Source organism: Sceloporus occidentalis, unplaced genomic scaffold (assembly GCF_023333645.1).
Source record: "Sceloporus occidentalis isolate IW3139 unplaced genomic scaffold, rSceOcc1.0.p SCAF_6, whole genome shotgun sequence".
In the NCBI taxonomy this organism is placed as follows: domain Eukaryota; kingdom Metazoa; phylum Chordata; class Lepidosauria; order Squamata; family Phrynosomatidae; genus Sceloporus; species Sceloporus occidentalis.
Genome location: NW_028316986.1, coordinates 72,584,236 through 72,597,866, shown reverse-complemented (window position 1 = coordinate 72,597,866; position 13,631 = coordinate 72,584,236). Strand labels below are relative to the sequence as shown.

The following is a 13,631-nucleotide window of genomic DNA, read 5'->3' as shown; positions in this document are numbered from 1 at the left end:
GGGAGGAGGATCAATCCCCCGCACCTTTCCTGGTGGAATAGCTGCCTGGGGAAGACGGCTATCCCACTGGGAAAGGGGCAGGGAGCCAGTTAAAGGGACATGAGGGTGAGGGAAGGAGACGAGCGAGTGTGCTTGCTCCTCTTGCCCCACCTGTCCATCCCTTTAACTGGCTTCTTCTTGAGGGGAAGGTTATTCATGATTTTTTACGGGCGTCTTGCACTCCTAACCCACGTGGATGTGGAGGATAGACTGTAGTCTCACTATTCATTTAATCAAAAGGAGGCAATTTTACAATTTACAATAAATCCTCTCATTATCCCCCATCGGACTTAAAAGAGCCCTAAATTCTCTTGCTTTGTTTTGTAAAGAGGAGAAATTAACAATTAACTCCTCTAAGACTAAGATTCTTACTTTTGCTCACCGCCCCAAATTGAGACAATGGAGACTTGATAGACAACATATAGAGCAGGTTAAGACTTTCAAATATCTCGGGATGGTATTTCATACCTCTGGTAGGAGAACAGCCCATTCAGAACTTGTCATTAGTAATGCCCAAAGAACTATAACGGCTATTTTAAAAAAAAAATTTCACTAAAGGTGCTCAGTTCATTCCAGCCGCAATTAAACTGTTTAATGCCAAGGTTCGCCCTCAATTGCTATACGGAGCCCAATTGGGACCATATAGTAACATAAATGTAATTGAACGTGTGCAAACTAAGTTCCTTAGGAGAATCTTTCAGGTTGCCCATTGTGTTCCGAACGCTGTTCTCAGAAGGGAGGCTGGGACTATTAAAATAGAATCTAGTCTGTGGATTAGTATACTCACCTATTGGTAAAAATTGCATAAAACTTCTGGAGGTCTGACAAATTTAAATTTCCTGGATTCCTTTAAATCCTCTTGGGAAATTTCCCTCCTTAAGAAATTAAACGAGCTTGGTCTCAATAAAAATGAAATTTTAAAGCTTGACACTGATAGAGCCAAATCTACTATTAAAAAAAAATCCTAGAAGCAGAAAGATATATGGACTCAACTTCCCTTTCAAAATATGTCATGTTCAGTGCTCAAGTTTTGGTCCCCTCCCCAGCTCCATATCTGTTCCATGTTACCCTCCCGAAGTTCAGAAGGGCTCTAACTCTGGCACGTTTCAATGTGTTGCCCACAGCCATGTTGGAAGGTAGATTTAAAAAAACACCTTTTGAAATCCGTTTTTGCCCATGTGGCTCGGGCACTGTTGAAACCAATGAGCATGTTTTCCTTTATTGTCAGTTCTATAGAGACATTCGTCACCAACTGATTAGCCCACTACTGTGTAAATTCCCAGGCAAACCTGACTCCTTTTATTTACGCCTCCTATTGGACAACAATGATCCTACAGTATCCCTTAAGGTGGCTAAATTTTGTTATATTGTTTGTAAACTGCGCCCTCAACTGTCAAATGGCCATTTTATTACCGTGTAGAAAGAACTGTTTGATACCGTACATGTACAGTCTACTATCAGTTTATATTTTAATTTGTTATTGTTATATTGATATGTTGCTTGTGTGATTTGTTTTTATACTGGTCAATGACCGAATAAATTTTATTACAATCAATTTACAATACATTTTTTTACAATAGTTTACTGTTTTCTGAATAAACTGGAATCTAATTGCTCATTTTATCTACTGAGTTAAAAGCTTTTTTTTTTTTAAGTGCAGTTTGTTTAACTGTAATACATTGTTCAATTTGTGATTAAAAAATTAGACTTCTTCATCTTGAAATGTAATAATAGTTTTTGTTTTGTTTTTACAACGTATGAACATTAACCAAATATTTCCTAGAGATATGGGGGATAGAAAAGGTTAGGAAGCACTGCACTATAGCCCTACCTGGGCTTTCTGTTCTGGTATATGGTTCACAGTGTAAGACTTTCTTAAAAGTAATGCTCTAAATAGTGTTAAAAATACCACTGCACATCTTAATTTCAAAATACCCAAAATGTTTTCTTACCCATTCGAATGATACTACTCAATTCATATAATAGCAGTTGATTGTTCCCTCCTATATCCAACCGTTGCTCTATATAGCTGTTCAGTTCATATACCACTTCTTGCATATCAGAATTCTGGTACTATTGAAAACAAAACAAAACAAAACAAAAACAGACTTTATTGAACTACTATGAAAAATTAATATGAAAAGAAACAAATATTAGTGTTTTAGAGGCTTCTAGATGAGTTGGTAATCTAAACTAACAATATAATCTTATGTAGAGAGATCCTGTAGAATCTTTGAGAGTAAGAAAAGAAAGAAGTTGGCATCTTGAGCTTTCATAAACTTATGTCTGCTTCTTGAGATGCGTTCAGTGTACAATAAGTACAGTCTTTTATCTCCTCAAAACTTTAATTCCAACTGTGTTTAATAGTGTTTACTCCAAGGTAGGGGGTATAGGATTGCAACCTAATTCATGCTTTGCTATCTATTGAATAACTAAGAGACACTGGGGCTTGATAGACTGCCCCAAAAGGGCAGGTTGGAGCCATCCATTTTTCCTCCAGAGGGACGCCACAGCAGCTAAACCATGTGGCATCCCTCCGGACCAAAAAGAACCCGGAAAAACCGGGTTCTTTTCAGTCCGCGCGGTGGATGTCACTAGTGGGCCATTGGAACATTGTGATGCATTCGTGACACAAATGTGGTGCCACGGTCTGTAGATGCGGCACCACGCTTGTGTGATGGATGCATGTCCCATGTGGGTGGGGCCGTGCAGTCATGGCACTGCCGGCACGAACTAGGGTTCCAGAGTGTGCGGTTGCTGCATGCTCCAAAACCCTAGAATCGGTCCTAGCTCGCTGCTTCTTGCCCATCTGTCTCGGGCCATTAACTCATTATAAAATAGTCTTACTGCATGTGCCTCTTCTCTCATTAAAGCAGCAATTTTCAAACATACTATTAAATTGGGACTGTTCTCTTCCTTATCACACTTTTGTAATCTTCCTGGTATTGGAGCCTTTGTTCTGATAAAACCTTTATCGCACACAGTGTTTGGCACTGCCCAGTCAGTACCACTCAGTACTGTCCCTTTTCCTAGTTTGGTGCAGAGAGAGAGAGAGAGAGATATCCCCTACACACACACTAATGTGCATGCACTCAAACATACATGCATGTGCACATGCACACACACAGAAAATTAAATTAGAAACAATGTTAACTAAGAGAGAATGGGGACTTTATAATGCCATAGCATTACAACTTCATAGTGAAACACTGTCTCTCACAGCTGCTGGGTTTTAAATATTCATGTACTAAGCCTTAAGGGGGAGAGGTAGGGTTCAGAGGCCAAGCGGCTGAGCCTCAGTGTGATCTGTGGAGTGTGACTGTGACAACTGAGCAGAGATCCTGGAGAAGACAAAGGTACCCAGCCCTCCAGGAGGCTGCCTCAGCTACACTCTCTACAGGTGCACCGTTACTCTCAAGCCAGATTCTGCACACCCTTCTTCCTCCATCCTGCTTCCACTGGAGTGGCCCCCCATCACACACCTGAGCCCGTTTTCTTAACTCACCCTGACACACACAGGGCATAGATTTGTTCCTTTCTCCTCAGCCACATGGATTATTGGTTTTCCTTGGTACTCAGCTTCCTGGTATCCATCCACTCCTTCTCCTCCTCCCATGATGGCATGTCCCCTGCCCACCCAAAATCAATATAAACACACAACTAAACATATACAGAAGAAATCGTAGGACAACAGAAGTGGGAAAAGGAGATCATTAATGGAACTTTTGTGTTAATTAAAAGAAGTGCATTTCAAATGTCTCCCACGGGAGGACAACCAAAGAAGAAGGTCATTGTGCAGTAAACCCCACACAGAGGCGCAATTATCCCAATGTAATTGGGATTTACTTGCCTCAGGCAATAAAGCCCTAAAATGATTAACTCAGTCTGAATGCAAAACCTATTTGCCCATCAAAGGTAAATAAAGGCCTGTCACCTACAGCACAGAGGTAGAGTGATTTGCATGTCACATTCTCCTCTAAATCCTTGGAGAGTTGATATTAGACAATGCTAAACTAGATGGACCTTTTTTACTCAATGTAAGAGGTTTGGGTTCTGGATTATAATCTACTGCAACAAACTCCTCAAAATGAACTAGTAACAGGAGGTTATTAATTTCCTATAATTAAAAGATGATACCCATTTTAGTGTTTTGACATCTGTATCAACTTAGATCATTTTGTGCCTTAAAAAAAGTCCTTCTTCCCCAAACACTTCAATGACTCTCTCTTGTAGATGTTCAAAGTTTGTGTCATCTACAAAGTTCTCCAAGGTATGTGAATGTGTTGTGTCTGAAGAGATCAAAAACATACTGGAAAGCCATGGAAGTAATTAAGAAATGAATGCATGGACCTCTTCCAGCAACACTGCTTTATAATCTTTATCTACGTTGACTGAAATAAAAAGTTCAGATGGTAGCAGCTAATGATGGTAGCATGGCTCTGTCTTTAACAATACCCAATACATATCTACTTAGGGCCAGAGCCAATAGACACAAAAGAGTGGCTTGAATCCACTGCAGCTGCAAGCAGGTCAGGACTGCACTAACTACATGGCCCACTTTAGGAGCAAGGCGTGACCACAGGACCCAGCCCGTGCTGCCAGGAGCCGAATTATGCTGGTTCCTTTTCGCTCTGGTCCAAAGGACCAGAGCACAGCTGCAGCATATCTTTAGGCCACTTTGGAGGCATGTATCATTTGAACACCATGTCTCCAAAATAGCTGGAAGCCACTTCATTTGGCCCATCTGTTGCAGGCGTTAGAAATAAGTCTCACTCCTACTTCCCCATTTACCTTACATAACCTAGTAACAGTTCTCTAAATACTGCAAAAATACAAGGCAATTTCAAATATAAGAAAAGCCATCCTATAAACTGTCTTCCTCTAAGTATGCTTAGGATTTTGGCTTTGGTTTTGTTTCATACTGTTCAGAATACTTCATAAGCCACACCATTCTGAAATTACTATGCTTGCCTAAGAAACTACGGCCTGTTACAGACAGCCAAAATAAAGCTGCTTCGAGTCACAGTGGAGGTATGGTGTTTCAATGATGCATGCGTCCTAAGAGTCCAGGAGCCACACCAAAGCCATGCTCCAGTCCTTAGGGCTGGAGTGTGGCTTTGGTGTGACTTCTGGACTCTTAGGACACATGCATCATTGAATCACCATACCTCCACTGTGACTCGAAGCAGCTTTATTTTGGCTGTCTGTAACAGGCTTACATATATGTTGGGATGCTAACTGAAGAACTGGCATATTCATTTCTAAGGTTTCATTGCTAATTTTAGACTGAAGACTGACCATTAATCTTTTCAAATATTTATTTGAGCTGTGTATACTTACAATAACTGAAAACTAAATTCTGACAGAAACTAAGAAAGAACAAGTCAAAACTTCACTTAGATTAAGTAAAAAAAGTCTTATGTAACTAAGGCCAGAAACAGATGGACCAAATAAAGCAGCTTCCGACAGCTTTGGGGGCAGCTTTGGGAGCCGGGAAAAACGGGCACAAAAAGGAGTGGTGAAAAACTGCTCCTCATGGCACCCCATTTGAGACCACCGTGGTGGCCCGATTTAAGAGTCAGCTGTGCCTTCGCCATAGTCTCCACCCAATCATGGTCAAAGTGGCATCTGGCTGCTGCTCCTTTTGGTCAATCTCCTTGACATCTAAGGTATCCCAGAGAAAATGATACTAAAACAGAAGTCTTTGTGAATGCAACTTTTGAAACTAATTTTTCAATTGAACACTTTAGTAGATCACATTATTGTATCTTGAAATTTTAAATTACACTTCAATTTTTAAGATAATTTAAACACTGCATTTCTAACACCAATAATGTCTTTGCAATTTGTAACAATGTAAAAAAAAATCATATTTGCAGCTCAAGATAATGACAAAATTATAAGGACTGAGCTGCCCAAGTCTTCATAAATTAAAATTAAGAGTACTTTTAACACTTGATAGCGGGAAAAAGGTGAAACCTTGTATTTTTAAACTGACATTTTTTAAGTTAATAAAAATATACTTAAAGGCTACTAATAGAAAGGAGAAGTAAAACAATAAATTGGCCCTTCCTCGTGTTACTATTGTATATACCTATTAAGAAACAAAATATTACAACAGTACATGTAAAAGGGATCTAGAAGCACAAGTTGAACATAAGTCAGGAATGTGAGGCAGCAGCTAAAAAGGCCAATGCAATTCTAGGCTGCATCAATAGAAGTATAGTGTCTCTAGATCAAGGGAAGTAATAATGACACTGTATTCTGCTTTGGTGTGGCCTCACCTGAAATACTATGTCCACTTCTGGGCCCACAATTCAAAAGGGATGTTGACAAGTTGAAGCGTGTCCAGAGGAGGGTGACCAAAATGGTGAAGGGTCTGGAAACCATGCCCTATCAGGGGACACTTAGGGAGCTGGGTATGTTTAGCCTAGAAAAGAGATGGTTAAGAGGTGATATGGTAGCCCGGTTTAACGATTTGAAGGGATGTCATATTCAGGAGCTAGGAAGCTCGTTTTCTGCTGCTCCAGAGAATAGCACACAGAACAATGGATGCAAGCTACAGGAAAAGAGATTCCATCTAAACATTAGGAGGAACTTCCTGACAGTAAGAGCTGTTCGACAGAGGAACACACTGCCTCAGAGATGGTGGAGTCTCCTTCTTTAGAGGTCTTTAAACAGAGGCTGGATGGCCATCTGTTGAGGGTGCTTTGATTGAGAGTTCCTGTATGGCAGGGATGGGACTGGATAGCTCTTGTGGTTTCTTCCAACTCTATGATTCTATTATTCAATTCTATGATTCTGATTTAAACTTTCAAATTTCCCAGACAGTCAAATATTCTTTCTTCTAAGAAGAAAGATATTATTATTATTTATTATTATTATTAACCTTTATTTATAAAGCGCTGTAAATTTACACAGCGCTGTACATACAATCTTTTTAATTGGACAGTTCCCTGCCCTAAGGCTTACAATCTAAAAAGACACGACACAAAAGGGGAAGGGGAAGGGGATGAGGGCCAATATTCTAAGATCCATCCTATCAGTCAGCCATGGAGTCATTACTAGGCCAAAATCTGTATCTCTATGTGAAACCTATATATCTCACATCACCTAAGAAGTTAGCTGGAATGTCTGAACAGTTCCTTTCCTAAACCCATTTCAAAGGCCTACTACAGCCATAATCTCCTGGGATGAAAACATACAGAAACAAATTCAGAGAATAGGTTTACCTTCATGAAATAATGACATGTGAAATTAACCCTGTCTGTAGGAAGGCATCAGAAACTGGCTGCATTTCAGAATAAATAACACAGCTGTACTTGTCATTTTCCTATTTCCTCATATCCCAAGCTTATAGGGGCCTAAGCAGATGGGCAGGACAGTATGGGTCAAGCCTCGATTCTGACCCAGGTCAGTTACTGGGATGACACAGCAACAGACAGGTGTTTACAAATACATATGCCATTGCACCATAAAGCTGCTACCACCACACCCTCTTTACATGCCTCTGCCATTATGTCTTCTCAGAAGACTCGTATCATAGCTCAGTAAGACGGACACTGGACACCTGGGTACACCAACGTGGCCAGCCACCCCCATCAAATGCCACAGACCACAATGGGAGTCTTCTGGGATGTTTGGGCAAAAGCAGGTAAAGGACATGCAAGGTCATATGGTGTGCCAGCTGTCACTGGAGTTTCAAGAAAATTCCTCTGCAAACAACAAGGTTTTTTTGCACTGGACTAAGGCCCTGGGAACAGTCCAGAATTACTGGATTGGTGTCCAAGCTGGCCGATCCCAGCCCAGGGCTAATGGCCTGCATTATCTATACAGGACTATTCAAGGCCAGGGGCAACACAAGCCTTTTGATCTATGCATACAAGCCTATAGACACAATATAACCATGTGGTATCACTAACTGCCTGCTTAGAAGTTCTAACATTCAGATGAAGAGTTAGAGTAGTCAGGGAGGGGGGCGAGGGGAGGGTTGGTTGGGCAGAGATACCACTGGAGGGAAAGGAGGACCCAGGGGAAGTAGAGGATGAGGGGACGAGGCCCTTGGGGAAGGGTATAAAAGGTGAGGGAGAGGAGAACGTGTGGAGGAGGGAAGACGTGGAAGAACATGATGCGGGGAGCAGTCAGAGCAGGGCCAGGAAAGGAGACAAGAACTCCCCAGAGAGACGGCCGCCCCACGACCCTTCAAGAAAGACATGGGCTGCTTAGAGTGGGACCTCACCTAGAGGTAAAGCTTCGAGACCCTAAAGAGGAAGAGGACTTTAGATATCCCCGGGAAAGCAAGTGGCGGAGAAAGGATGGAGGAACCTTGGAAGGGGAGTGGTGTGATCCTAAAGAACTGCTGTGGGAGCAAGGTGCAGAGCCATCGGAGAGGGACAAGTGTGAGCTGGAGATTTTGGAGAAGTGCTTCGGGCTGAAAGAAGAGTTTGGGAAGGAGTCTCCGTGAAGGAATGGAAGGACACCTGGAACTGGGGGTTTTATGTTTGGGTGTTGGGTTTGTGACTGAAGTTCAGTAAAGTTTTAAAGCATTCCACCAGCATGTCTGCGAGTTTGTAGTCCAAGCCCTGACTTTGGAAGCCACGTGGAGCCAATATGTCTCAGGGTTTGCACGCCCCGCCCAAAGCATGCCATCTAGATCTATTATTAATGAGCACAAGGAGTTGAGTCACAAGTGTAACCTGTGCATCTTCTAATATACAATACACAACTGCAGGTATTTCTACACCTACAGGCAGCATGTAACAAACTCTCAACTCTAAATAACAAACTCTAAGCAGGGCTGAAAGCCAAGGGGTTAGTGTAAGAAAGCAGACACAGCTATGTGAATAATCTTTATTAAACTTTAGTTTATCTTAAATTACTTTTTGTGCCTTTGGGCACATTTATCATGCAAATCTTAAACTCATTTGATTGTTGCAGTTTCCTTTACAAAGCAACAGAGCTCAGTGGTCTGAGTATTGAAATGGGACTCTGTGAGACCAGGGTTTGAACCCCCACTTGGCTGTAGAAATTATTGAGTCATCCCAGAGAAAGGCAATGACAAATTCCCTTTGAACAAATCTTGCCACAAAAACATGACAGGTTCATCATAGGGTCACCCTAAGTCAGAAATGACTAGAAGGCACACACTTTAAAGAATTTCCAGTGTGGAAAGAGCATTTCCATAAAATTTAAACATAGTGGCATAGTGGTTTGAGTGTTGGACTGCAACTCTGAAAACCAGGGTTCAAGTTCCTACTCGGACATGAAACCCACAAGGTGTTCTTTGGCCAAGTCACATGTTCTCAGCCTTGGGAGAAGACAAGGGCAAACGTTCTCTGAATAAATCTTGCCATGATAGGTTCACCTTAGGCTTGCCATAAATTGCGAAAGACTTGAAGGTACACAACAAAATAACAAACTGTACATGTGCTAGATTTGACTGGCTCCATCCCTCAATAAAAAGGCAAAGACCTTTTTACTGAGGCAGGCCTTTGGCAAATGGCTTGACTTACTGTAGAAGAGGCTTTTAATTTTGCACTGATTATATTTATAAAATGATAATTCCATTTGTTTAATTTTAATTCACTTTGACTCTCATTTTTTAATTTATTGGGAAAATAAATACACAAAGATGCTCTTAATGTAATAGCAGGAGGAAAAATTGTGAGCAAACCTTAGCAGCATATTGTCACTTTCTATTTCAACTGCATACTGGTTAATCACTGGCATTGTAAATCTTGTTATTCATATATGAACTTTGGCATGGCAAAATAAACTGAAACTATGGAATATACAACACTAGCATTCAATGGCTAAATTTCACAATGTTGTATCACAATCACAACAGTTTGGAGGCATGCTTATTTAAATGATCATTTATCAAGGAACTATAAAAAATTAATGTCTCAGGTAGATTTTTTCTGCTAAAATTTATTTATTTACTACAATTATGTGCCACTCAGTGACTAGAACTTTGGACCGTTCACAAAATAAAACATGAAATATAAGATAAAAATATAAACACAAACATTAAAAAAAGGCCTTGAGCACTGAACCATGATCCACCCATAAATCAATAAAGAAACGTGGTACGATGAAGAAATAAATAATGATGAAAGATAAAAATGTGAAAAGGCAAGGGGGGGAGTGTCTTCAGTTCCTCCTTCCTATCCAACACATTTTTCTTAGAAAGAACTATGTTGTGCTACCAAGAAAACCTCATGCAAATATTTTTCATTTTTGAGGGATGGAACATTATATTATGTAGACACATGTCTACATGACAATGTCATGTAGAGATGTGTCTACATAATATAATGTTCCATCCCTCAAAAATGGAAAATACTTGCATGGGTTTCTCTTGGTTACACAACTTGGTTCTCAATTGATACTGATATCACAGTGATACAATGAATGGCTGCTTACACTCACTCTGGAATTTATTGTAGGGCACTTACATTTCATCAGACCTAGGAATCTGGGGTTAAAGAATCATAGAATCATAGAGTTAGAAGAAACCACAAGGGCCATCCAGATGAGGCCTGACCAAAGCAGAATACAGAGGCACTATTACTTTCCTTGATCTAGACACTATACTTCTATTGATGCAGCCTAGAATCACATCGGCCTTTTTAGCTGCTGCATCACACTGTTGACTCATGTTCAATTTGTGGTCTACTAGGACTCCTAGATCACTTTCACATGTAATCTTGTTAAGCCAGGTGTCCTCCATCCTATATCTATGCATTTTATTTTTTCTGCCTAAGTACAGTACCTTACATTTCTCCCTACTGAAGTTCATTTAGTTAGTTTTGGCACAGCTTTCTAATCTATTCAGGTCTTTTTGAATTTTGATCCTTTCCTCTGGGGAATTAGATATTCCTCCCAATTTGGTATCATCTGAAAATTTGATAAGCATTCCCCCTATTCTTTAATCCAAGTTGTTGATAAAGATGATGAATAGAACTGGGCCCAGGACAGAACCCTGTAGCATCCCAATGGTCTCCTCTCTCCAGGATGAAAAAGAGCCATTGCTGAGCATCCTTTGGGTTCAACCGGTCAACCAATTACAAATCTATTTAACAGTTGCATTGTCTAGCCCACATTTTACTAGCTTGTTCACAAGAATATCATAGGGGGGCTTGTCAAAGGCCTTACTGAAATCAATACAGAATATGCTATATCTACAGCATTCCCTTCATCTACCAAGCTGATAATTTTATCAAAAGAGATCAGATTAGTCTGGCATGCCTTGTTCCTCTGAAAGCCATGTTGTCTTTTTGTGATGCATTCCCTTCTAAATATTCATAGACACTCTGTTTAATGATCTGCTCTAGAATTTTTCCAGGTATTCATAGAATCATAGAGTTGGAAGAGACCACTAGGGCCATCCAGTCCAACCCCCTGCCATGCAGGAAATCCATATCAAAGCATCCCTGACAGATGGCCATCCAGCCTCTGTTTAAAGACCTCCAAGGAAGGAGACTCTATCACCTTCCGAGGAAGTGCATTCCACTGTCGAACAGCCCTTACTGTCAGGAAGTTCCTCCTAATGTTCAGGTGGAATCTCTTTTCCTGTAGCTTGCATCCATTGTTCCGGGTCCTGTTCTCTGGAGCAGCAGAAAACAAGCTTGCTCCCTCCTCAATATGACATCCTTTCAAATATTCAAACAGGGCTATCATATCACCTCTTAACCTTCTTTTCTCCAGGCTAAACATCCCCAGCTCCCTAAGTCGTTCCTCATAGGGCATGGTTTCCAGACCCTTCACCATTTTTGTCGCCCTCCTTTGGACACGCTCCAGTTTCTCAATGTCCTTTCTGAATTGTGGCGCCCAGAACTGGACACAATATTCTAGGTGGGGCCTGACCAGAGCAGAATACAGTGGCACTATTACTTCTCTTGATCTAGACACTATACTTCTATTGATGCAGCCTAAAATAGCATTGGCCTTTTTAGCTGCCGCATCACACTGTTCACTCATGTTCAATTTGTGATCTACTTGGACTCCTAGATCCCTTTCACACGTAGTTTCATTGAGCCAGGTGTCACCCATCCTATATCTGTGCATTTTATTTTTCCGCCCTAAGTGCAATACCTTACATTTCTCTGTGTTGAATTTCATTTTGTTAGCTTTGGCCCAGCTTTCTAGTCTATTCAGGTCATTTTGAATCTTGATCCTGTCCTCTGGGGTATTAGCTATTCCCCCTAATTTGGTGTCATCTGCAAATTTGATAAGTATGCTCCCAATTCTGTCATCCAGGTCATTGATAAAGATGTTGAATAGCACTGGGCCCAGGACAGAGCCCTGTGGGACCCCACTGGTCACTTCTCTCCAGGATGAAAAGGAGCCATTGTTGAGCACCCTTTGGGTTCGGCCGGTCAACCAATTACAGATCCATTTAACAGTTCCTTTGTCTAGCCCACATTTTACAAGCTTGTTTGCAAGAATGTCATGGGAAACCTTGTCAAAGGCCTTACTGAAATCAAGATATACTATATCCACAGCATTCCCTTCATCTACCAAGCTGGTAATTTTATCAAAGAAAGAGATTAGATTTGTCTGGCATGACTTGTTTCTCTGAAACCCATGTTGACTTTTTGTGATTATGGCATTGCCTTCTAGATGTTCACAGACTCTCTGTTTAATGATCTGCTCCAGAATCTTTCCTAGAACTGATGTCAGACTAACTGGACGATAATTGTTGGGATCCTCTTTTTTCCCCTTTTTGAAGATGGGGACAACGTTTGCCCTCCGCCAGTCTGCTGGGATCTCTCCTGTTCTCCAGGAGTTTTCAAATATGATTGCCAATGGCTCCGATATTACTTTTGCCAGTTCTTTTAATACCCTTGGATGGAGTTCATCTGGTCCCGGAGACTTAAATTCATTTAGATTAACAAGGTGTTCCTCTACTATCTCTTTACTTATTCTGTGCTGAAATGCCCCTATTCTGTCCTCTGCTCCATTATCCTCAGGTTGAGCACCCTTTGCCTTTTCTGAGAAGACTGAGGGAAAGAAGGTGTTGAGTAATTTTGCCTTTTCTCTATCTCCTGTTAGCATTTTGCCATCTTCTCCACACAGTGGCCCTACCGTTTCCTTCTTCTTCCTCTTGCTGCGGACATATCCAAAAAAGCCCTTTTTATTGTTCTTAACCTCTCTAGCAAGCCTGAGTTCATTCTGCGCTTTAGCTTTTCTGACTTTACCCTTACACATGCCTGCTATTTCTTTGAATTCCTTTTTCGTGATTTCCCCCTTTTTCCATTTCTTATACATGTTCCGTTTCAAACTTAGCTCGGTTGAAAGTTCCTTAGTCATCCATCCTGGTTTCTTGAGACACCTCCCGTTTTTCTTTCTCACTGGAACTGTTTGAAATTGTGCCTTCAGTATCTCCCTTTTGAGAAAGTCCCATCCGTCCTGAACTCCTTTATCTTTTAGTATTTCTGACCATGGAATCGCCCTCAATACTTCTCTAAGTTTACTGAAATCCGCCCTCCTAAAGTCTAGGATGCGTGTCTGACTCTGCCTGGCTTCTCCTTTCCACTGTATTACAAACTCCAGGAGAACATGGTCACTTCCACCTAATGATCCCACCA

At 41.1% G+C, this 13,631-nt stretch overlaps 1 protein-coding gene across 9 annotated transcripts in view; it reads right to left on the bottom strand.

The window, feature by feature from the left end:
- PDE10A (phosphodiesterase 10A) overlaps positions 1-13,631 on the bottom strand; it is a 378,653-nt gene that overhangs the window by 77,394 nt on the left and 287,628 nt on the right. For all 9 annotated transcript variants that reach the window (XM_089530056.1, XM_089530059.1, XM_089530058.1 and 6 more), the window contains one exon: positions 1,992-2,112. In XM_089530056.1, coding sequence (XP_089386182.1) covers positions 1,992-2,112 — 121 coding nt within the window. The remainder of the gene's footprint in view (positions 1-1,991; positions 2,113-13,631) is intronic.